Below are 25,017 nucleotides of genomic sequence, written 5' to 3'. Positions count from 1 at the left end.
CTCTGGTCGCTTTTGTATAACAAGCATTCTAGTATTTCTAGTATTTTATACATGTTAGGACAGTTTGTTGTTGTTGTATTCTGTTTAAAGAGCCTGAAGTTTGAGGGTGTCTTCTTTTAATCATAAATACCGAACCCATCTGATTTTTAACTCAAAGTCTGTGGGTTTCAGATCTCAGGGTCGAGTGAGGCCCACATCCTTGGTGGAGTGGGGTCTCTGCCATCTACGGAGGGGGGAGGGTCTAGAGTTGTGGGGGTCCTGGACCCAGAGCTAGGACTGCCTTTACAGGTTGCTATGTACAAACCCGGGTGCTGCAGCCTCTAGCAGGTCCAGAGAGAAATGCAGAAATCACATGACCCCAATCAGGAGCCAAGGACATGGCTGGTGCAGGGCTGCCAGGGACGGGTCCCGAGTCAGCTCCAGGGACATTCCAAGGGGACCCCCAAGACCTCCTCCAAACCATCCTCTTTCAGAGTGGGGACAAACACTCGCGTGGCATACACTCAGCTATGGCATGTACAGGGACCAAACCAGACACAAGGAAAATGGAGGGAAAAAAAAAAATAAAGAGTGGCAGTAAAAATAGTATTTTATTCCACCCCCTCCCAGCCCTCCCCAGCCCCCAGCACACTTTTCCCCTCTCGTTCCCACGGCAATGTTACAATCAGAAAAAAATAAGTTTCGGGGGGCAGGATCTGGAGGGGGGAGGGGACACGGGTAAAAACAGTCAAATCACAAGAGGAATTTTTCAAAATAGGTTATTTCACTTAGTCGTCTTCCTCGCCCTCATCCTCCGGCTCTCGTTTCCGCTTCTGACCCTTCTCTTCTTCTGGAAGAGTAAAGAAAAGGCACTTGGTTAGACACCCAAACCCCACTGAGGGGAGGGGTGTGGAGGGAGGGGCGGCCTAAACCATCGAGCGCCCAGGCCACCACCATAAGGGAGCAGAGAGGCCATCCTACCACCGAGGTCTTCCTCGTCTTCCTCATCGTCCACCTCCCCATCGTTGTAGCCTTCCTCGTCCTCCTACGACACAGGGGAGGCAAGCGGGAGGTTAGCAGGCCAGGCGAGGGGCCCGCAGGCTTCCCCTGCAGCGGCCATGGGCCTCTCCCAGGCAGGCTGGCTTCGCACAGCGATGCTCAGCTCTCAGCCCCCTGAGCACTGAGGATTGCAGGCGTGAGACACTGGTGTCTTTCCCACTCCTAATCCAACGCTCCCAGAACTCCCGCCAGCCCTGCAACTCATGGTTAGTGCGTGGAACTCAGGAGGGGCTCGCTCCCCTGATGTAGAAGGCTTGCTGACCCCCGGCCCCTTGGGGGCAGCTGAGGCGGGGGGTCCCTCGACCCCCCCATCCAATGAGGGCGCCTGAGCTGCTATGGCGGACCACAGACACCTGTGAGGGAATTCGGGGGAAACCACGACTCACCTCCTCCTCTCCACTCACATCTTCCTCTTCCCCTTCCTCCTCCTCGTCCTCATCCTCCTCATCTTCCACCACCTGAGCGTCTTCCTCATACTCCTCCTCTGTGTGGCCAGAGCAGTGACACGAGGCTGGTGAGCGGGCGCTGGCGGGGCGTCTGCAGCGTGGGGCCCACCCGCCAGAGCCTGAAGGGGCCGACGACTCACACCCCAAAGTGAACCCCAGGTTGAGTGGAAATTCACCTGGCTGTCCAATCAGGGACGCCACACAGGGGAAGAGGGATGGTGGGCAGGACTGAGGAAAGGGGGCTCCCCCACGCCTCTTGCAGCCCCCCACTTTTCGGCTCAGGAACCCTGAGGGAGGGCCTGTCCTGGCCCCATCCTGCAGGTTGTGGCCACTAGGGGGTGCCCCCCTCCAGCAGAGGGCACTTGGCACCCCACTTTCCCCTACCTCCTGGGTCTAGAGTCATATCACCTGGGGAGTCTCAGGGTACCCCTGGGGCTCCGGCCTTTGTCTCAGGCCAGACAATCAAACAGACTGAGGGGGGCCTGGGCACGGGAGAAAAGACAGCGTCCACCCCCCCCACCCCGGGTCACCCACCATCCTCGTCTTCCTCATCGTCGTCCAGGCCCTCCACGTAGCCCTCGGCGTCGGAGTCGGGGGCCTCCTTGTCATCCCGGTCGTAGCCGTCCAGGTACGTGAGCTGCGGGAGGAGCTCGAACACGCTTTCTCGGTAGTCGTTCAGGTTGGTCACCTCGCAGTTGAAAAGGTCTAAGCTCTTGAGGTTCTCTAACTTCTTCTGCATGGGGTGGGGGAGGGGTGAGAATCCACAAATGAGTGAGAACCACAGGGGAAAGGTGGGAGGGACAGGGGTGGGGCAACTCAAAGCAGGGTGGACAGCAGAGGACTTGCTCTGCCACCTGGTCCACCCAGACCCAACACTACCTCTGCTGCTCTGCAGGCCTTGGTGTCTGTGAAGCCGGATCCGACACTAATACTTGTTCTCTGTGTGTATGTGGTGTGTGTGCCCTGTGACAGTGTGAGCTGGGGCAGGAACGTGCCTGTGTCTCATCTCTGATACACATGGATTCACAGGATTCCTACTCCGTCCTGTACCCCCTCTCCCCCCACTGAACACTTGAGGACTTTTTTCCCTCTGCAATGCAAGGATGACACAAAGACTTCCAGCTTTGCTCTCTTCCCAGGGAGGGAGTCAATAGAAGACCTGAGAAGGATCTCGATATGGGAAACTGAGGCATAAGGGAAACAGGTGAGTCAGAGCAGCTTGGGACCCTATCAGCAGGACCCTGTGTGTTCAAGGAGAGCCAAACCTCCAGGGCCTCTCCCCTGGCGTCCACAGCAGGGAAAACAGCCTCAGGGATTTTTCTGCGCTGTCCCACAAGACCTGGCCTGAGACTCCAAGGTGGAACCCTCACCAGGCCAGCGGATGGCAGGATCCCCTAGTCCCCAGAGCTGTTATTTAGTCAGACTAGCATTACCTCCTAAGAGCTGGTTTCCTTGAAATCCAAGGAAAGAAGTAATTTGCATCTTGGTGACCCCCAGTGAAGTCTGGGGGTGCCTGACTGCAGCCAAAGCAGCTGGGCACACTCCCCACATTTCTGTGAACCAGCCACCCCCAGGCCAGGGCTGCTGTCCCGAGTATGCAGGCCAAGGCCTGGCTGTGTGATGCTGCTGGCTGGGTTTCGTGATCCCACTTTCAGGGTCAACTTAATCCTGAGACTGCACTCTGTCATCTCAGGGCGCTACCCCGCACCACCAGCCCCAAGAAACCCCATCTCCAAAGCTGAGCAGAAACGAGGAGAAACGGGGAGGCTAAAATACAAGGCTTGGGGCCCACCCCCATCCTGTACACCAAAGGCCCATTCCACAGTGTGTGACCTTGGTCAAGTTGTTAACTTCTCTGGGCCTCAGTTTCTCTACAGACTAAGCAGAGATGAAAACACAAGACAGTCAAAGAAATGAAGACACAGGGGAGGCTAATTCCTCACCCTCCCCTCCGGTCTGTGTGGGGGGTGGAGGCGCCCCGTGACTCACCAGCGGCTCTATCGTGCTGAGGTCTTTAATTTTGTTGCCACTTAAATTTAGATGCGTAAGGTTCGGACACTTTTCTGCCAATACTTCCAGGCCCCCCGTGATTCTGTTATCGCTTAGTTCAAGCTAGATAAGGCAGGGAGAGAAAAGGCAGGAAGGCTTTTACGTGGAACTGCCTGTTTTCCCAGGCAGCCAAGAAGGGAGCCCCCCCGAAATGCCCCTAATCATACTCTCAACAAAATAGCCCCCTCCTCCTGCCCTGCTCCCTGGCTCCTGGCACCCAGGCACATTTTTCTGCCCTCCCCCCACTCCCTTACCTTCTTAAGTTTGTTTAACTTTGGTAAGTTTGCGAGGGAGGATAAGCCTATGTTGATGGTACTCAAGAATTCCAGTTCTTTGAACTCGTCTGTGAGGCCCTCAATTTTGCCTTCGTTGGCCCGGCAGTTGTCCAGGACGAGCTCTTTCACCTGGGAAAAGACAGACGCCTGCATGAGAAGACATGGGGACAGGCTCTAGGAAGCTCCTGGGAAAATGTCACTTCTGCTGGACGAGCTTGTCTGTCGAGGATAGAGAATGCGCTAGGGGAGCACAGGTGCGGAACTCGGATGCCAGACCCCAGAGCAGCCATGACTGGACAGAGGACAGTCCAGCGGGTTCTGTGGCCTCTGTCTGAGGCTGGGAACAGCATGCAGCCACAGCAAAGTTGGGGACCTCTGGGTCTGGTGCACCCCCATCCTCGATGCCCCAGGCAGCCTCTTCCACTCTTGGCCCGTGCCCTCCTCTCTCTCCCCACATGTAGCTGGCTCAAGGGGCTCATATGCACATGCTGTGACCAGCCCTGCCAGCCACCAGAGCTGTCCATGGTGGGGTAGCAGGCCAGGGCCTCCTCCAACCCACCCCACACCAATGCCATCAGCAGACAAGGCCACATCAGTGCCTCCAAAGATGCCCAACCCTCCTGGCCCCCGTGTTTCAGGACACCTCTCCCCGGTGTGGGTTTCTAGTCCTTGGCTGCGTGTGGGCTACCTGGGGTTCAATCATGGCCCCTCTTGACAAGGCCTCAGAGGGACCTAGGATACTTCTCTGACATTCCAGAGTGGGGGCAATGGTCTCTGTCTCATGTCCCTGTCTTGGCCACAATTTCAAGACAACAGAGGCTTGGAGGGCCTGGAACCCCTATTTAGCGCTACCATTTGTGGGAAGCCTACATTTCTGAAGGGAAAGGCAGGGTCTCCAGGACCCTCCACTCTTCCTGAACTCCCTTCCTGGCAGGGTTAGAGGACAGGGAGGGGGAGCACGGATCCTGAGACTATCAGAAAGCCCCAACCAAGTGGCGTCACCATGAGGAGGTGGAATGAAACGGAGAAACTGACCACGCCAGCCCTGCTGACACCCTGAGTGGGAGTCATCCTGTTCTCCCCCCCCCCCCACTCCAGTCAGGCCATTTCAGCCCCCCACTTCCTCTGCACAGTGGCCCTGGCAGGACAGCCCGTTCCCAGATGGGGTGAACTCTGCTTAAAAAAAAAAAAAAAAGGAAACAAACAACAACAAAAATTAAGGCCCATTTCCCCTGCCAAGGCTGGGTGTGAGCGAAGTGCAAGGTTAAAATTAAACTGAAAATTTGTACTTTGGGTTCAGGCTCTCCCCTAATTCCACCGGCCACTTGGAAATACCCAGTGGTGGTTAGTGTAGCGTGGTCTCATTGCTCAGTCTAACCAGAGCAGTGCAGGAGGCATCAGGGCTCCCTACTAGCCAGGCTAGCCCAGCTCCCCGTTTCTTGAAAACCGCCTCCCTGGGCTAGGCTTCTCCACACACCACTTTAATGAACAACTTACTGTTTTGTTTTTTTCCAAAACTATGAAGAAGCCTTGCCTTGGCAAATTTCTCAGATCTAACCTCTCCTCTACATTTCCCACACTGCGGCCTGGTCCCTGTCACCTCAAGTTACATTCAAGCCTTGCCCTGGCTTGGAAATGAGGTCTCTGTGGTCTCAGGGACAAGATGTTAGGAGGAGCCTGGCCTACTGGGAACAAGCCTTACCACGGAGGCCAAGGACACGGTGACTGGCCCCATCTCTGTCCCTGGGACCCCAGGCTTTTGCCTCTGGAAAATGGAAGTGGTGACAACTGTTAAGCCATAAAGTTCAAATGGCACCTTAGAAAGAATGGGCCTCTGAACAAGTTTCTAAGCAGTCAAGATTCTAAACAGGACCTGCCAGGTCTGCCCTCCCTCCTTCCCTCCCATCTCTCTCTCCCTCCCCCAAATCCTGTGTTCCCTTCCCTCTGCAAATCAGTTTCACTGCCTCCACCCACAGGCCTTCCCACCCCCAGCTCTGAGCATCCCAGGCTGGTAGGGCAGCTGCTGAGTGAATCCTTTAATCTCTACTAAGCTATGTGACACTCTTGGAGGTCAAGCACTGTCCCCTATAATCAGTGTAATGGGATGGGGCTCCAGAGCAAACGTCCTGCTTACCGAGCCAGGCACCATACTGGGTACCACCAGCAGCAGTCCAGGCTACCTAAGGCACCCTGCCCATGTTCCAGGCATTCGAGGCAGGGAGAAGCCACCCAAAGCCCACCACTGGTCAAGGGCAGCAACACTGGGTGTGTAAACTCGTGGCTGACACTCCCGACACAACCCAGGGCTCTGCAAAACGAGCTTCCAGGCCTCTCCGTGGAGGCCTCCTCCTGAGAGGAGCCCAGGGTCCTTGTCCTGCCCCAGGGTGCCAGGCAGCAGAACCCAGGCTGGGAGCTGCTTCCAGCCAGATAAGACAGGCAGTGTGGGCTGACACAAGAGATCCAGAACGAGAGGGAGGAAGAAGGTGCAGCTCACAACTGGGGTGGTGGCACACCCCCAGGTCCAGCACGAAACAAGGATGTGGTGGAGAGTCGAAGGCGGACAGCAGCACATACGTGTGCATGGTTCGTGGCTGGCCCTGACCAAAAGGGCCTAAGGCCACCCTGTCCAGAATGGAACCCGGAAGAAGGAAACTGGGGCTGGGAATGGTCCTCTCAGTCTTGCAGACCTGCCGAGGCAGCTAGGCAGTTCTGTAATCTGTCTACCTCCCACCCCGCACTACGTCCCGAGGGCTTCCATGTCTCCCTAAAGCCAGCAGTGCCCGCCCTCTAAGTTGAAATGTCATTCTGGATTTTACATGACAGTGTGTCTGGCTGTTGTTCACACCAACCTCTACCCACCCCCTCCCCCACCCTTGATTTTTCTTTTCCTTCATTGAGTAAGAATTCAATAAATATTTCTAACTTTGGCCTCAACCTTGGCAGTTCCTGACCAATTTAGTTTTCAGGTTCCAGTCTTTGCACGGAAGAGAAGACTCGAATCAAACTGACCCCGTGTTTTTTTGGTGCTCATGGGTTTTAAATAGGTCAGCTTTTAAATGGGCCATCCCCTGTTGCAAATCCCATTTCTAGCTAGAAGGCCAAATTGTTGGAGACACCCAGGCTTTAGACAGGGCATTTAGGCAATATGCTTGTGACATTGCTGTTTTTACCGTGCAATCCACAGTTTTGATGACCCATCCAGGTAGCAAACTCAGGCAGGTTTCATGGAGGAAGAACTCAGGCTCTGGGAGAAAAGCTAAGACATTCTGAAAGCCCCAAGGCCCTTAGGGACGATCGAGGCTGCACAGAGGAAGAAATACATACTCATTCTAAGAAGCATGTAAGTATGTCTATAGCACATGTTTTTGTGTGATCACACACAACTGAAACAAAACTCATCTTTAAAAAAAAAAATGTGAGCCATGGATTGCAAAATGCTGATCTAGTTCAACCTTTTTTTTTTTCCCCTTCTTTCCAGAGCAAGGAACAACCTTCAGAGTTGGGCAGAGAGCCAGGAACCCCTCCCCCAATGCTGGCGTTCTTTTTTTTTTCTTCCCTCCTCTTTCCCTTGTCTTTTTGCCACACCACACGTGGCCACCCTGGGCCAGAGATGCAGTCTCCAGTGGACTCCACAGCCTGGCCGTGGGGCTTCCAGGTCTCCGTTAACGGGGCCATTCCTTAGCCTTGCTTGGGGCTCCAAACTGTTTTGGAGTCGTAATTGTAGCTAGGGGCAAGGGCCCACCAGACTTAAAAAAAACAAAAAAATAAACCAATTCAACAGTCTGTCCAAGGGAGCAGCCATGGGTGTATCTGATTTCTTGTGTGCGGCTACAATAGGAAGAGCGCGTGGCATTGAGGCGGTGACGCCATCCTGATTATTTTCAGAACAGGGAGGGCGGGCAAAGGGAGGGCACAGCGGTTGATTAAGTTGTCGGCCTTGTGGGCTCATAGGCTGGCTGAGGAAACACGACGGTGACTCCACCTCCTCCCCAGGGTATGGGGAAGACTTGGTCTTGCCTGGCAGAGGAGCTGGTTCCACAGAGGAGCCTTCCTCCAGCTAGGGGGCAGGCAGTGCCTCGAAAGGAAGGACAGTTCAGGGAAACTTGGGCTTGTAGAATAGGTAGCCTATCTGTGAGCCCGGCAAAGCCTCCTTGTCCCCTTCTATCCCCCTTCAGCCTCATTCTTATCTCCACCCACCCGCCAGCTGCCCCTCCTACAGGCAGCCTTCTCTAATTACCAGGCCCCCATCTATAGGGAAGTATTTGAAGAACAGCAAAGAGGAGAGAGGGAGAGAGAGAGAGGGGGGGGGAGGGGGAGGGGGTCTCTGGCTTTGCTGTGGGCTGGGAATTGGCAGGAGACACTGCATGCTAAAATCTAGTAAGGCCCAATTTCCTGTGGCGCTGGAACGCTCCTAGAGGCAAATCTGGAACCAGAGTCCATGAGCACCAGTGAGCACCAACTCGTGGGGGCAGAGGGGGAGAGGAAAGGGGCACAAGCAGCACCATGTGTGGGGGGCAGGAAGGGAGGGATCTCCACTCCCTGGCAGCCCGCTTCCAGACCATACAGCCCTGACCCTGCGGTCCACCCCATGTCTAACTCAACCATCCCCCTGAAGACAGTGGGCCATTTCACGGACCTAAGCACCCTCACTGATGGATGTCAGGAGGACAATTTGGGACAAGAGAAGGGACCTCAAACGGATCAGCTAGTCCCTGTGAACACCTCAGGACCACAGGCCAGGGGGTCAGTCAGTATCCCATGGATATCCGGCCTGGGCACCAAGGAACCCCCAAGCTCTCCAGCTCATGAGGTCCACAGTAAAACCCACAGCTGTCTGGGTGACCTTGTGAAAGTGCCACACGCTGACCCTGACAACGTGGCTGGAGGCACACAGAGCCAGGTGGTAAACTCTGACCACATCCCATCGGGTTCCACGACTCCTGGACTCCTGCCTGCTCCCAAAGCCTTTAATGGCCAGAGATGAAGTATAAACCCACAGCATCTAGCAGCACTCTCCGCAGAGCCCCCACCCCAGGCAGACAGCTTCCTTCTCAGCTCTGCTTACTCCCTCACCACTACACCACACAGGAGTGGAATTCTGCCCCTCACCTTTCCACCTGTCCCTCTAACCCTCTATTGCCAGCTGAATGACTCCCCCACTTCCTTTTATCTCCCTCCCACCTCCAGCCTCGGGTCTGAGGTTTCACCAAATGCTGGCTGAGTTGGCTATATGAGCGCAGGCCTCTGTGGCCTAAGGAAAGGGCAGGGGCAGGTAAGCATCGGTGCTGGGAAAGATCCTGCATCTACAGGGCTGCCCCCTCTCACTCCTGGCATGCAGCCACTCCAGTCTGCACCCACCTCTGGCCAGCTCTAACCCCCATGGACTGAAGCGGTGCTCCTGGCTGCTGATGTCGGACAGGAGGTTTAAGCTCAGTGGGGCAGTCTGCTGGAGAAATCCCACCAGAGCCCAAGGACACGGCCTGGTGTGAGACCCAAGAGCTGTGCCTCTCCAGTCCCAGCCTGGCTCCTCTCCATCAAGCTCAGGCCAGGACCCTGCTCTGCCCTACTTCCGGTTGGCATTAAAAAGAAAAATACCTTCGAGGCTCAAGTGGTAGAGTGCTGGCCTCAGTGAGTTCAAACTCTACTATCCCTCAGCTTTCAGGAAGGGGCAGGAATCAATTAGAGGGCACTGTCAATGCCACCTAGGCTGTGTCTAACTCAAACTCTGGCAGTTAAAGTGGAAGTAATCATGGGCCCACTGGATGTCAATATCAGCCACTGTGGAGTCAAACCTTGGGCCCAGGGCCCCCACTCTAAGTCACAGGAAATAATAAAGGGGCCTAGGTGGCTTCTCAGCCACCTAGGAAGGACAGACTAACCATCTGGGGGGACGCAGCTCCCCTTCCCCACCTCAGCCTCTACCAGGGACTTGCAGACAAGTCATCATCTTCCACCTGGGAGTCCAGGCGGGTGTCCAATCACCAGTGAAAAAATGGACAGAAGATCCCTACAAACCAGCGCAGGGTTATTCGGTATAGGAAGCAAGTCAATCTCAGTTCTTTCTCCTGCATAAAGTCAGAAAAGTGTTGATGGTAAAGCTATTGGCAAAGAAGGCAAGAAATGCTACAAGTAGAAGAGTTGCAGGTTTCTGCTAATGGAGACAGGGATACATAGCAGCAAGGGACTGGGGGAAGCCAGGAAGCAATGTGGGGAGGGGCACACACAGAGGCAGCAGTCAAGGGGGGATATGGAGAAAAGGGGAAAAAAACGCAGGTTCTGTAGATGAGGCGTAATATCCAGAGTCCATCCTCACTGTCCAAGCTGGCAATAATACAATTTGCCTCTATTTAATTAGCTTTCAAAATAGAATACAGGTTAACTGCTCACAGGTCTACACCTGCTCAAATTTGAAAATACTGAAAACCTAAACCAGACAACCTCCTGGCCTCTGGAAGAGGGCTCGATGACGGGGGACGGGGGACGGGGCAGGAACCTCAGCTGACTGAGTCTTTGGCAGCACTCTGAAGGCGGCACACCACAGCAGCTAGCACAGACCAGGCCATTCCAGGCCCCACTGACGGCAACAAATAGACAGACCATGGGTTCCTGCACTGGCAAGGACCGATCTTCAAATCCCAAAGCTAGGCAGGAAGGACACATTGGAAGAAGGCGAGCAGGGTGGGGAGCCGTGAAACAATTGTAGGAAGCAGAGATGACATAGCCACCTCTCTCTAGCTTTGGTGCTCAGCAAGAATGACGTGGTGGGCTTTCTGTCCATAGGACAACCAAAGAGGGTCTCTGGGGGCCATGCCTCAAATGGGCCACGATTATTTAATGCCATATATGATGAAGCCTTGTATAAAGATGAGCTCTGGCTCTTTCCATCTCTTAAAATACTATCATTTGAAAGCCAGGGGCTGGCAGTTCGCACCTATTATCCTAGCTACTCAGGAGGCTGAGATCTGAGGATCACGGATCAAAGCCAGCCCAAGCAGGCAAGTCCGTGAGATTTTTTCTTTGTGGGTCACGGAGCTTGAACTCAGCCTGGGTGCTGTCCTTGAGCTCTGCCTCCTACCCCAGAGCTCTTCAGCTCAAGGCTACTAACCTACACTTAAGCCAGGCCCCACTTCCCATTTTCTAGAGGTTCACTGGAGATAAGAGTCCCAGGTCCTTTTGTGCCCGGGGGCTGGCTCTGAACTTGATCATCAGATCTCAGCCTCCTGAGTAGCTAGGAATACAGGTGTGAGCAACTGTGCCCGGCTAGTCTGTGAGACTCTTAACTCCAATAAACTACTTGGGAAAAAGTTGGAAGTGGTATTGTGGCTTAAGTGGTAGAAAGGTAGCCTTAAGCACAAAGAGTGACAGTACCCAGGCCCTGAGTTCAATCCCCACCAGGACCAGCTAAAAAAAGTTATGGTTTTATTTTTTTGGTGGGGTGGGTGGGTGGGTGGGGGAAACAATCTTGGCACTTGAACTTAAGGTGTTGCAATCTCCCTGGCTCGGATCTTCTCCAAAGGTCCCACACCAGCCTGGTTCCAACAGCGTGACATGTAGTCAGTCAGCTCTCCCTCTCATCCATTCTGTGGGTCCAGTTTCTGCTTCCCCTTATCATGAAGGGATTCACAATCTTTTCTTCCTTTTTACTCCAAATGAATACACTCACCATTCTTCACCTAGCACATCCACTGTCCTTCGCTTGCCTTTTTTTGTACCACAGACCCCTCCCCTTGTTTCTTATTTGTGGCTGAGGAGTATTCAGTCTTGGAGGTGGGGAGGAATCAGTGTTTCCCATAATCCGGTTTCTGTTGCTGTCTATCTGGGGAGCGTCAATCTACCAGAATGAATAACCCTGCAGTATAGCCATGCTAGCCTCCCAGCACCAGACAGACATGCTGAAACCAGACCCACTGGTTATAGACAGCAGTCTTGGGGTCCTATAAGGCCTTCACAGGGTCCCCTGTGAGTGAGTCCCCTACTCTCTCCACCCCACAAATGCCAAGCAGGACCCTCTGAACACTAGGTACTGGGGACACAGCAGTGAGAAAGGTTCTCCTGCCCCCTGTCCCAGTCTAATCTGGGAGGCACAACGGGAGGGCGGCCACATGTAGGGGTTGTGAGCTAGGTGCACCCCCAAAACCATGTGACTGCTCAGAGCATGTTTCAAAATGAGTGGCCACACTCCAGCCCAGGGTTCTGTTGTCCCAGAAGGGAATGAGGCGGGGAGTGGACTGGTTACCAAGGCAGCAGCGTATTTCTGTCCTTTTCTGGGGGTGAGGGGTGGGGCTCCCATAAAGCCCCTAATTTTGCTATCATCTGCTGGAAAACCCATTTGGGACCTCTAGGCATGTTGCTTCTCGCCTGCAGGAAGGAAAAAAAAAGCCAGGAAATCAAGAGTGTCAGAGGTTCAGGGAAAACCCCAGGAGAAACTTGGATATTTTCTGTAGCCCTGCCTAGCATGTGGAGGTGTGGTGGCCACACCTGAGTCCCAGCAATAGGCAGGGTACTATAGGAGGGTCATGAGTTCAAGTCCAGCTGAAGACACACAGTGAGACCCTATCTCAAAACAAAACAAACTAAAACCAAACATGGACCCCAGCAAGGGAGGGCCCCGGGGAACACATGGAAGTTATTTCCTTGGTAGTTCACCTGGTATTATCCAAGTCACACTTCACATTTGGTTTGTTTTCTAAAATATTCCAAAATTGGGGAGGGGGGAATGGGTGGAATTGGTCTCAATGTCCCAGGAGACAATGTAGCAGGTTGTGATTTAGGAAAGAAAGGCTTAGCTGTTTCCCAGGGACCCCAAAGTATCTGGGAGGAACCAGAGGTCAGAGCTAAGGTCCCAGATGCCTGGCACAGCCTTCCTGAGCCTCAGCGCGTATCTGTAGTGGGAATAACCCAATCCCTTCAGCAGCACTTTTGTAGATAATGTAGCAGTACCGGAGTCTGCGCTTTCCTACGCTAGTGCTCTACCACGAAAGCCAATGCCCCAGTTCTTTTTGCTTTAGTTATTTTTCCAGATAACACTCTTGAGTGTCTTGCTCCAGCTGACCTTGGATTCTGATCTCCTTAGCTGGGATTAAAGGCATGTCCTGCCCTTTCATTCCCTGCTTGTTTTTAGTGATACAACAGCAACTTTTTTGGGGGGAGGGGGGACTGGGGCTGGTTTTGAACTTCAATCCCCCCAATTTCTATTCCTGGAAGAGGCTGGACTATAGACTTGGGCCGTCACACTTGGCTATTTGTTTTTGAGATAATGTCTCAATATGTAGTGTGGCTCTGACTTCATGAGCCTGGTAAGCCCAGCCTTCCAAGAGTTGTATTACGTGTATTTGTGTGTGTGTGTGTGTACCCTACCATACCTGGCTTTCTGTACAATTTAAATAAAAAATATATGGTGTATAGCATACAGGTACAGAAGAGTTAAAAATGAAACTTTTTAAAAGTTTACCTTTTTCTCTTAATAGAAAAATGGGATTTTAGCACATTCCATTTGGAACTCAACCAGCAGACATCAGATCAAACAGCACCCATTACCCTGGGCACTGTCCTCTCCAAGGGAAAGCCCATGGCACTGGGCAGTGCTGTGCTTACTGGGGGAGATAAGGAATGAAGCTCCTAATCACAGCCGCTGGCCTGGGACAGTGGATCAGTGGTCATAATCTGTAATCTCCACTTCTCCCCCACTCAAATAAACCAGGATGCGATTAAGCCCTGTGTAGACCCTGTCATCAGATGCACTGGGGTGTTTCCCAGCCCACCCCAAGCACCCAGACCTGAGGAGCAGAGAGGAAGCAGGTGACAGATCGGAGAAGGATGCGGGCAGTAGCACCTCAGAAGCATGGACTGCAATCGGGATCTGTGGTCCAGAAAATACGTCCACATTGTTAACAGACACAATTCAAAAGTTCAAGTCACTCAAGGCCGAGCCGGAGAAGGCCATTGAAGTGTTACTCTGCGATGACAAAGCAGAGGTCTATGTCTATGGTCGAGTTTACACCGTTCAGGGTGGCACTGGACAGAGGCCATGCCTGCCCCTTCCTTCATGTCATCTCATCTCCTCAAGGATACATCTGAGCTTCCGTGGGCCAGGCCTCTCCTCAGGGACTCTGGGCAGGCTAGGCAACCCCTCTGGAGTGTTTTCTATCTGCAGAAAATGACCTTAGAAACCTGTTTAACGCAGACACAGCTGGCCAAGCACTGGCCTGCCTGGCTAACAAGGTATTTGCTGGGTACAGGTAGCTTCCTGCTGCAGTGGGTGTCTCCCAGACCAGTGTCCATGCTTTGCTGGACTCTTTGGCCTCTGGTCGATTCCACATGTGAGTTGTCTCGTGCCACTCCGAATGACTCACACTGGCTACCGGGGCTGACGACAGTGCCTTGAAGAAACCGAGGGCCCTGTGGCTTTTAAGATGGCCAGCATCCCAGCTCAGCTCCTGCTGTCTCCCCCAACAGGCTGAGGGCTCTCCTCCAGGGGAGGCACGGGGCTCAGCACACAGCCAGACACACACAAGTGCTTCTTGAAGAGTTGCCATTTCCACGGGACTCACAGGAGCAGAAGCGCATGTGTTGGTGAGGCTCACCTCTGCAGAGACAGCTGGAGGGCACCAGGCCCAATCTGCCTACCCTTCCCAGGACACAGCACGGTTCACCCAATCCCCGCAGTCAGGGGAGATACGCAGAAGTGAAAGGAGCTTCTGGGGGTGATGTCAGTTCTGGCTCTGTGCAGGGACGGACAGCTCCTTCCACAGCAGCCACGCAGGATACCTGGAAACTGCCTGCCACTATCCACCTTCCAGAGTCCCCAACTAGAATTCCACAGAGCTCTGCGGCCTCTTGGGAGCTGTGAGCAGGAGGAAGGCTGGGAGATGGGGAGCCATAGCTCAGCAGCCAGCCCTGCGCTGAGAGGACAAGGAAGAACTGAGAGCCAGCAGGGTTCTACTCCAAGGCGAGGGGAGGAGCGTTCAGCTTGTCTGAGATCCCTCCAGTCTCAAAAGCTAGAAACAAACCACAGTGCAGGGAGGAGAAGGGGGGGTCCTGTCCTTGGCAGGGTCTTCCACTTTCACAGTCCCCTAGGAGGCCCTCAAGAGCAAAGGCCAGCTCCCTGCACATCTTCACAACTCCCAGGCCCCCAGCGTAGCCCGCAGGGGCCCGGCCCCTTTCCAAGCAGGTGTGTCCAGTCTACAGAGTCTGTCTACAAACCTGCCTGACAAAGTGACACCGCTGTCACTCACCACGCTGTACTCTCAAATCCAGCTGCCCCAGGCCCTACCCACTACACTGATGGCTTGAGCCTGGGCCCACACATTCTTCCAAAAGATCCCCTGGTCTTGGTCCCCTGGAGACTGAAGATGGCCAGGCAGCCTTAACTCTCTCTCCACGCAGGACACACAGTTCTTCAATGTTCCCCTGGTGGCTGCCCTAGCTGGGGCACCAACCCCACAGCTCCCCCTGTGGCCTCAACTCCCAGCAAGGACCCACTTAGAACACAGCTTGCCTCTATAAACACTTGAGCGCGCTGGCTTGACTACCTGCCATATCCCTGACACTGGTACCTGGCCACAGCCGGGCAATGGCTGCTGAACTGACAGTACTTTATGGGTGTGCACACATCTGTAGGAGTCACCTTGGACAGGCAAAGGTCACCAAAGGAGGCCTGGACTGGACACATCCTGTGCCAGGGTGAAGACCTCGCCTGGATATAGGGTTTTGGACCATATGGAGGACTCTCCTTTATAGCATGGATTCTCACAACCAAATTAAAAGCAAGACAAGTATTTATAGCAGTGGTCTCCCGACTAAAAGGCTCAGGGCAATCCACTGAGTGTCAGAAGAAATTACTACCTCGATCATTTGTTAACTTACCTCTTCCATTTACATTTTCCAGTGTACACGTTGGTGTACGGCATAGGCCATCCGTTCAAAGGTGGACAAATAACTGGGCACAGTGGTGTACACACACATAGTTATTGCTACTCACAAGGATGAGGCAGGAGTTCAAGGCCAGCCTGGTCAACAGAGCAAGGTCTAGCCTCAAATAAACAAAGGAGAGGTGGGGCACGTGTCTGTTGTTCCAGTACTAGCAGCGGAGGCAAGTGCATTGTCCCAAACAACAAATAAAAAATAGACAGTGGGGAATATGACATGTGGCTCAAGGGCAGTGGCCTTGAGCTGAAAAGCTCAGCGACAGCATCCAGGCCCAGAGTTCAAGTCCCACAACCAACAAAAAGAAAAAAAGAGAAAAATCCCCGAAAACAAAAACAAACAAAAAAACAAAACAAGAAATAGACACAGGGAGCCGGGGCCGGGAGTGTGGCATAGTGGTAGGATGCTTGCCTAGCATGCACAGAGACCTAGGTTCAACTCAGTGCCACATATATAGAAAAAGCTGGAAGTGGTACTGTGGCTCAAGTGGTAGAGCCTTGAGAAAAAAAAATAAGCTCAAGGACAGTGCCCAGGTCTTGAGTTCAAGCCCAAGGACTAACCAAATTAAAAAAAAAAAGTAGAAGTAGACATAGGCTTGGGTTCAACTTGTTTACCAATAAAAGCAAAATTCAGACTATTATATACAAAGGACAGCTGGGAGTAGACTGGAGTAAATGGAAGATAGCTGGGGAGGCCAGAGTGCAGGATGAAGGAAAGAAGAGAGGTGAGGAAGCATCTGGGGTGTGCAGGACCTCGTGGCTCTGCGGACCAAGGAGTTCATATCCTGGGAGCAATGATCAGATTCACCTATGGTGGCCGGAATGCAGGCTTGGTTTCAAGAGCCCTGGACAGAAGGCAGCAGCCCCTGGTCCCTCTGGATCTGAGTGAGGGTGCTCTGGGGATGAACAGGAGCAGTCAAGCCAGGAGGCAAACATCCCCTCCCAGACAGCTCACCACACTGAGCACCTACAAGGATCTTAAGCTCACCTGAGTCCCAATCTCATGGGTGCCCACAGGGCAAAGAGCCCTCAGAAGCCGGGCAGCCCAGACATAGGCATAGAGACTGGGGAGGGAGGATCCAGGAGATAGTTCACTCAGGTCAAGGGTGCTGAGCCATGGGGCTGAGCTAGGTAAGAAGAAAGGAGGCTCTGGCCTTCTCAGAGCCACTTAGGAAGCCAAGCAGACAGGGAGGGGGAGGAGGAGAGACTGTCCAAACACTGCTGGGACACAGGACAATAAAGGAGTTTCCTATTTTGTTTTGAGACAGGGTCTCAAACTCTATCTCCTGCCTCAGCCTTCTGTGTGCAGGGATTCCATGTACAGGTCGCCACACCAGCTTCCAGATGGGAGAGGAATCCCTCACGAGGGACCCACAGGGAAGAAGGGACAAAGGGTGGGGGTGGGGGTGGGGCAAAGGACCACTGAGTCTGAAAGAGCAAGGAGGTTTGGTAGAACTTTTCAGGATACCAGGCCGATTTTCTGTGACAGCGTCCCAGGCTAGGGTGAGCTCTCCAGAGGGGAAGGGGGCAAGTAACAGAGAGGGCAGGGCTGGTCTACTGGGAATGTCTAGCCGACTGCTACAGCTGTTCCCAGATCTACAAACAGCACAGGGCTACTGAACTTCTCCCAAGTTTCCAGCTTCATTTTCCATTTTCCAATGCTACTTTTTTTTTTAAGTAATGTCTATTGATAATGTAATCTTTTCCTGTTCCCACACTCTCACATAACACACCACAACAGCAACTGTGGCTGCTGAATTCGCTCACTGACTGCATTGTCAATGTATAGCACACTGCTGTTAGTTGTTGTTAGGTCCTGTGATGTGTGTGTGTGTGTGCGCGTGCGTGTGCTGAAGGACTTGCCTGGGTGCCCTGGCTGAAGCTGGAGGCGACAGATGCACCCCCAAGCAAGTCTTCTTTGGTGCTGGAAGGTGTGGGTGCAGCACTGAGGGATGGGGAAGGGAGGGTGAGCACATGGGGGGGGGGAGTGTGGAGTGGCAGTGAGCCACTGGCACGCCCAGGACGTTTTCAAGGCATTTGTCTGGCGTGGGAGCATACCAATGCTGCCCAGTGCGGGGATATCTGGGACAGAAGGAGCTGAGAGTAAGCAGAGCAGCTGGAAACCAGGCCCAGCAGTGGCCTGGCCATCTTCCACCCTCACGAGGTTGTGAAAGGTACACCCACTCCCAAGTCACACTGCCAAGCACCCGAACACGAAAGAACCTTCATTCCCATCTTTTAGTATCTTTCCATCATTAATGAGGATTGGAATCAATGCATGAGTCCAAGCCAACGAATTGTTTTAATGAATCCAAAAGCATCCTATACCTCGTCAGGGAACAGGTGGTCAGTTCTTTTGAAGTTCATACAGTGGAACCTGCATCTCAAGTGGAATGTACTTGCTCATTAAGATCAGAGTCTGAAGACAGACCTAATCAACATCTCCTTTGGAGATAAGAAGACAAGAGGCCAAACAACTTGCCCAACTTGAGCTAATAGCAATGGCTTAGAATAGTGCCTTTAATAGTGCTCTGATAATTTCCTCACCAAACCGGAATCTCAAAACTTAAATACGTCTGGGAAACACAAACAGGGACTTTGATCCTGTCAGAGTTACAGTCCCGGGAGTTTTTAGATCTGCTGCCTGGAGCAAGTTTGGGTAAAGGGATGGTGAAGAGGAGTAGACAGCAGCATGGAATTAAAATAAATTGATGGGGGGGCCTCAGGAGCACACAATACCACCAATACCACCACCGTACCCAGGATTTTGCACTCATAAGCACCGTCAGGGGAGCTGGTTTTGTAGGAGGGGCAGGGAGGTGGTTTTCAGACATGGGTGCCTGGCTCACCTAGCTCCTACCAATCTTACCCAGTGAGTTTGGAGTAACAAAACAGATTCCTTTGCAAATCTCCACCCCTGCCAGACTCCAGTTCTTTAATGAAAACATCATTGCTGGGTGTTTAGCATTTGCTATTATATCTTTCTATCTCAACATACAATTAAGATTCAAAGTCAGGGCTTTGTATCTCTGTTTGTGGGTGCTGAGTGAGTCCTGGGTCTACTCAGACTATATATGACTAGTTAGAGCTGAGAGGAACAGGCTGAGATGGGGAGGAGGGGGTTGGGGCAAACATCTCTGGAGGGTCCTTTCAAAGGGGGAGCTCCAAATTCATTCAATCAGGCTCTAATCACCACTCATAACACTCCCAGTTGCTTTCCAAACTGACTTACAGTCCTCACATGCCCAGCTTTTTACTTCCTTAGGACAGTGAAGCTTGGGACCTGGACTCCTGAAATCCCCACCAGGTTTATTCCCATGGCACTGCAAACCCACAGTAAGCCACTCTGTGAAGCTGTTGAAAGGACACAGGCCAAGACCTGACCTGTGTGGTGTGCTCTCCTTAAGGGTTCTGAGGACTAGACTTTGTCCCCTTGAACTTTTCCTTCCCTCAGCCTGGCCATTCTTCTTCACATTCTTTCTCTGCTGTAGCTCAGAGACAAGAGGCTAGACGGAAAACAAGGGCTCAAAACCCCCAAAGCCACTTGGTTGCCAGTGGAGAAAATGCAAGCAAAGCAAGCTCCAGTGCCCTGAGCTTGACCTGGGTTCTGCCTTCAGGTCTCAGCTTTGAACTTTTATAACGGGGGAATAGGAGGATGGGAGAAATGGGGACAATGACAAAAGGGGTGACACTGATCAAGAGGATATGTTGAAATAAAACCACTTACTTTCATCTGCAGCACATCAGACTACAGTACTTATGGAAAGGAAACAACAGATCCCGGGCCCCTCCTCAATGCAACAAACTTTCTTCTGTTAAAGGGCCAGACAGCAAACTTTTACCAAGACACAAAACTGAAACTACCCACAGGTGGTTTAAACACAGAGTGAAAACAAATTTCCACAGTCCTTTTATTGGTGAACTTCAAAATAAAAAGAGCATATTTTATTTTTTATAAGGTATCTGCTAATGAGACCAGTTGGGAGTGGGGATGGTCAGATAACAGTTTGCTTAATTGGGACTGAAATTTAGGCAGCTCAGGGATACGCTGGTGAGTGACCTTGTGATTGACCATCAGTAGATGCCAGGAATCTGGTCCCCAGGTCTCAGGGCCCTAAGGGATCCTAACAGACAACACAATCCTGGCAGTCTATACTGTCTACGTTTCCGGTTTTCATCTCCGGTGCTCCACTGTGTACCACAGGTTCAATCTTGTGAGACCCTGGCTGACTCACCCCCAGCAGGGACAGTGGGGCTCATGGCTTGGCCTCCCCTGGAGGAGATGCTGGGGATTAAGTGAGGTGACCCAGGAGGTGTTATTAGTATACTATGTCCCAGATACTGGGGACATGCCAGTTCTGCCAGTGTTCTGACTGCAGACAGAGAAGAATACAGAGAATATATCACATCAAAACTTCATGTAAACCCTGGCCCAGGCATGGCTCCTGACTGTCTGGTCACATAAAATGTGACCCCTAAACACCCAAAGGGCTATCCAGGCTTTCCTTGGAAGCTGTGGCTAACAGGGAAATCTTTCTCTTCAGAGGCAACATCACCCCAAAGCCGGGAGGGAGCGGAAAAGCTCAGCCATGCTCACAGAAGCAGGTGCATTAGGGAGGCCAAGGGCTAACGCTGAGTTTGCACAGGGGTTCTGCTATTTCCTGGTCATGCCCTCAACCCTTCCCTGTCTCAATATCCTGTGATGTCACAAGTGCTGTTGTGTGGCAAAAAAAGGACAAGTGATGCAACCCACTCAGCCTGGGCCAGACACGTTGTTATTCTGAGTCAGGAGAGGGTCCAGCTGGCCTCCCCCCACCCCTCACGGTCCTGAGAACATACACTGAGCACCCACCAGGGGCCCGATCAAACCAGTTTTGTCCCTGACTGATTACACAGGATTACTGTCCCCAGTTTACAGGAAACAGTAAAAAAAGCTCCTGTGAGGTAAGATAAGGTAACCTGTTCCAGATGGCAGGGCCTCACACCCAGACCCATGTGGTTCCCAAGCCGTCCCCTGGCCCCCATCTCCCAGAACCCAAACCACACACAGCAGGCAGGGGCAACCACCAAACTTATGACCAGTCCTGAAAGAGGTCTGGCCGGCTGACCTGCGCTTGGCATCCTCAGGCCACTTGTCCACCTGGCACTGAGTCCACTTGGTGAAGCCATGGATGCCTAGCAAAGGTCAGAGGACCGGCTGGATCTCGCCAGGGCCTGGCCACCTGGGTGAGGAGCAGGAACAACCAGCAGATCCGAAGTGGGCAGGCGTGGGGGGGCGGCTGCGATCACGGGTGCTCTCCCAGCCCGCGGGTGCCACGACACCTACCGGGCACCGGGTCCGACCTACCTTCGGGGGGCGCCCTGCCCCGGAGGGCGTTTCCCCCGCCGCGACCCCGCCGCTCGGCCCTCCGGGGCAGAAGCCACGGTCCTCGGCCAGGCCCGGGCCTCAAGTCCCGCTCCAGCCCCGCCCGCTGGCCCGGATGAACCCGGGGAGGCCTCGAGCTCCATTTCCCCTCGCCCCGCCACTTCCGCCGGGATCGGCTCCGGGCTGGGGCTGCGTCCCGAGCCGGGGGGCTGCGCTGCGCACCGGCGGAGGGACGGGGGGACCGGGCGGAGGACTATCACGGGGGACCCCGCCCCGGGAGGCTGGGTGGAAACCCTCGCCTCGGCTCGAGGCACCCGCGGGGGGCTTGGGGGAGACCCTCGCCGCGGCCGGGGCACCGGTGTGGGCCCCCGGCCGCCCCTCGAGCCCCAGGCCGTCGGGGCCATGGCGCAGACTCCGCTCCCCCACCCCCAGCGCCGGCGGCCGCGGTGACAAAATGGCAGCCCGGTGCCCAGCAGTCGTGCCAGCGGCGCGCGCGGCCCCCGCCCCCCAGCAGCGCCCGGGCGCCCTGGGGCTCGGCCCCCCCACCCCCAGGCCTGGCCGCTGAAACGGAAGAATAAACGAAAACGTCCGGAGCCAGGGCCGGCCCCCCGCACGATCCCGCGCGCCCTCCCGGGCCCCGGAGCCCCGGGCCCGCGCCGTGGGGGAGGGGCGGGCGGCCGCGGAGCCCGGGAAACATGGCTGCTCCTCCGAGCGCGGCGCCGGCGGGGACCCGCCGACCCGGACCCGAGTCGGGAGGTGTCGAAGGTGGGTGCGCGGGGCCCCCGCGGGGCGCGGCGGGCGGGCGGGGCGTCCTCCGGTCCCTCCTCCCCCGCCCCTTTTGTCCCTCGCCGCCGGCCTCCTCCCCTCCCCCGCCCGCCGCGCCCCGCCGCGGACCGGGCCGTCCCGGAGACCGCGGGCTCGGCGGCAGAAGCCGCTCCCGGTGTGGGGCGCTACCCCCCTCCCACCGCGCCCGGGAAGTTTAAGGGGCCCGTTCGGCTCCGTTTCTACCGGCAGCGGTGACCCCCCCTCCGCCCGTACCCGGCGGGCGCCCCTTCCACGCGGGGGTCCCCCAGAAAGTCAGCTGGCGGACCGCGGCGCCACCACACCCTGAGCCCCAGCCCCGCTCCCGGCCAGCGGGGAGGCCCCGCCGGAGGTCGGCGGGCTCCGGCCTCTCCCGCCCCGCGCGCCCTCGGCTGAGGCGGGTGGGGTGGGGCGCGGCAGCCGGACCCCCACCTCCCAAGTCTCGTTGGGGTTCGGGGAGGAGCCGGACTACCGGGACGCGAGGCCGGTCCGCGCGGAGCTTCGGTCTAACGGGCTGCAGGGGCGACGGGTCAGCGCCCGGGGCTGCCCAAGCCCCCACCCCAGCGCAGCCCCGGGCCCGGCTCCAACTCGCGGGAAAACACCCGCTTTTCTGGAAGCGAGGGGCGAAAGATAAACAAGGGCGTCCCGGTCGCCGCTCCCTGCACGGGGCTCCCCGCCTCGGGTTCCTCCAGCCGAGCCCCCGCCGCTGCCCAATCCACGGCGGCGACGGGGCGAACTCTCACCCCAGGGCTGTGCGCCCTCCGCGCCCGCGTGGACGAGGCCGCGGCCGGCCCCGCCGCGCCCCGGCTCCGAGCGTCCTGACAAAGTTTCCCCGAGCCCGCGTATTCACTGGGCGCCGAGGGGCCGCGGGGCGCCTCCGCGGGAAGGGCGCGCGCCCCGGGGTCTAGGGCCGGCGTCCAGGGAAGAGCGCCGGGCCCGGGATCCGGGCGGACGCAGCCTTGGAGCAACTTGGAGTCGCGGCCGCCGGCGGTGGGGAGGCGCGGGGACCACCGGGGCCTTCGCACGTTCGAGACTCCCTCCCCCCGTACAGAGCCTCCCCTCGCGGGGAAGGGCACACGACCGCGTGTGGCCCCCGGTGGGGTGCAAAGTGAGGGAGGACGAAGAGCAGAGGAGGGTGGCGTGGAGGGAGGAGGAGAGAAAGGGCGCGTTCACGAACACTACAAAGTTACAAATATGGCTCCCCCGTCCCTCGCCTCCTCTCTGCACAGAAACCAAGACGCACTTCAGACCCGAGCCCGGCCGGGCTCCGCGGCGCCCCCTCCCCACGCGGCCCCGGGGCCGCGGCCCGCATGGATCGGAAACTAAGGTGGACTCTCGGAGCCCAAAACTTATTGTGTGCGCGGGCGGGCGGGGGAGGGGGCGGGGGGCGCCCGTTTCTAGAACGCAGCCCCCCCTTTTGTTGTGAAACCAGGGAGGCAGCCCCCCCCTTCGTCCCCTGTGAATCCTCCCCCTCCCCGCGGGGCCGTGGGAGCCGCGAGCTCCGGGGTGGGGGGAGGAGGTCGCCCCATTCTCTCCGGGCCCGGACGCGTGCGCCGCGGGCCCCGGGGGGCGCCCGCCCGCCCCCCGCACCGCACCCGCGCCCGCACACGCGGGAGCGCACGCACAGGTAGCCGCACACCAAGGGCAGCGGCGGCGGCCGAACACGCTCGGCGGCGCGGCGATGCCCCCACAGCTTGGCAATTCATTTGCAGCCCGACCCCCGAAGCCCACACCTCCCGGGCGCCCCCTCCAAAATAAAAAAGTGCCGCCCGCGACGCACACGCACACAAAGTACGGAGAATGGGCCGCCGGGGGGTATTTTTGGCAAATGCTCACATCCGAGGGCGTCCTGTTCCGCAGCTCTAAATGAATCCGCTTGTCTATATCCATCTTCCGCGCTCGCTCGCTCGCTCTATTTCTCTCTCTCTCTGCAGAGGCTCCCGCGCCAGCGGAATTCAATCAATAAACCCCGAACCCGCGGCCGCGCGTTTTAGGACTTTGAAGGCTCAACCAGCTCCGCTCGGTCCTCGAGCCCCCAGCACCGCGGCGCACACGAACCTGATCGCCGGGGAGGCGGGAGCCGCGGCTTCGAGCGCGAGTGGCAGCAGCGGCAGCCAATCGGCGCGGAGGGTCTCCGGGAGCCAGCCAATGGCGGCGGCCGCGGCGGGGGGAAGGGCCCAATGGGCGGGCTGCGCCGCCGGACGGGGAGGCTCGGCCATTTGGTTGCGGCGCCCGAGACGGACCCTTTAGATTTCGGGGCGGCCGTGGAGCGCGGCGGCTGCTCCGCGGCCCGGCGAGGGGGGTGGGCGGGATGGCGGGGGAAGGGAAGGTGACCGCACCGCCGCCAGCCCGCCGCCGCCTGGGCGTCTGGCCGGGGGCGGGGCCGCAGGTGCGTGTGCGCGGGGAGGGGCGCGGCCGCGGGGTCGGGTCGGGATCCCCGCCCGGCGGGGCGGGCGGCTGGGGGCCGCCACGAGGTGGGGGGGCGTCGCGGAGGATGCGAGCCTGAGAGGGGGCTCTCTCGGGAGCCGGGGATGGAGGCCCGGGGTAGGGGTGGTCGCGGCGTTTGGAGGGAGTCCGTGGGGTCCGCAGGGAATAGGAGGCCCGGGGGTGGGGAGGCCGCTGGGCTCACGGGGCCTGGGGGCGATGGGGGGACCTGGAGGAAGGTCACGGCGTCCGCGGGGATGGAGAGACTGGGGGGCTCGCGGGGCACGGGCAGGGGCTTGAAAGGGGCGCGGGGATGGAGGGCGTGGGGGTCCGCGGGCCCGGGCCGGGGCGCGCGGCCGGGCGCGTCCTCCCTCCGCCCGGGCCGGGGTCCCCTTCGCCGCCCCTCGCGGGCCGGACGCCTCCTCCGGGAAGGGGGGGTGGGGGAGGACTTTGCGGACCCCCGCGCCGGGGCACTCGGAGGCTTCGATGTCCACCGGCCCCCGACACCTTGCTTAGGGATAAAGGAACGAAGGAGGCGGGCCGGGACTGCTGTAGCCCGTTAGGCGGGGGGAACTCGAGCCCGGCTGTCCCGGTCCGCGCCCTCGGAGCGATCCGAGCTCCCTCCAGGTTTGGGGCTTTGCTTGCTTTGTTTTGCCGTGAGACGCCTTAAAAGGGCCCCGTGTGCATGCTGGGCT

The 25,017-nt window shown here is 56.4% G+C and overlaps 1 protein-coding gene across 2 annotated transcripts; it reads right to left on the bottom strand.

Annotated features, from left to right (window-relative positions):
- Positions 1-571: 571 nt before the first annotated feature.
- Anp32a (acidic nuclear phosphoprotein 32 family member A) lies at positions 572-23,953 on the bottom strand. 2 transcript variants are annotated; one of them, XM_090321596.1, is made up of 7 exons: positions 23,735-23,953; positions 3,788-3,937; positions 3,474-3,596; positions 2,019-2,217; positions 1,425-1,522; positions 961-1,024; positions 572-829 (listed from the first exon to the last, which is right to left on the bottom strand). In XM_090321596.1, exons 1-7 carry the CDS (start codon positions 23,786-23,788, stop codon positions 768-770), a joined length of 750 nt encoding a protein of 249 aa, XP_090177722.1. In that variant the 5' UTR covers positions 23,789-23,953; the 3' UTR covers positions 572-767. The 2 variants fall into 2 exon arrangements, with proteins under 2 accessions (XP_090177722.1, XP_090177723.1); XM_090321597.1 differs by lacking the exon at positions 23,735-23,953 and adding an exon at positions 4,497-4,526.
- Positions 23,954-25,017: the final 1,064 nt, after the last annotated feature.

The sequence above is a fragment of the Megascapheus bottae genome, chromosome 30 (genome assembly GCF_031878675.1).
Source record: "Megascapheus bottae isolate mThoBot1 chromosome 30, mThoBot2.hap1, whole genome shotgun sequence".
Taxonomy (NCBI): Eukaryota; Metazoa; Chordata; class Mammalia; order Rodentia; family Geomyidae; genus Megascapheus; species Megascapheus bottae.
Note: the sequence above shows the minus strand (reverse complement) of the source record. Positions and strands in the feature narration are given on the sequence as shown.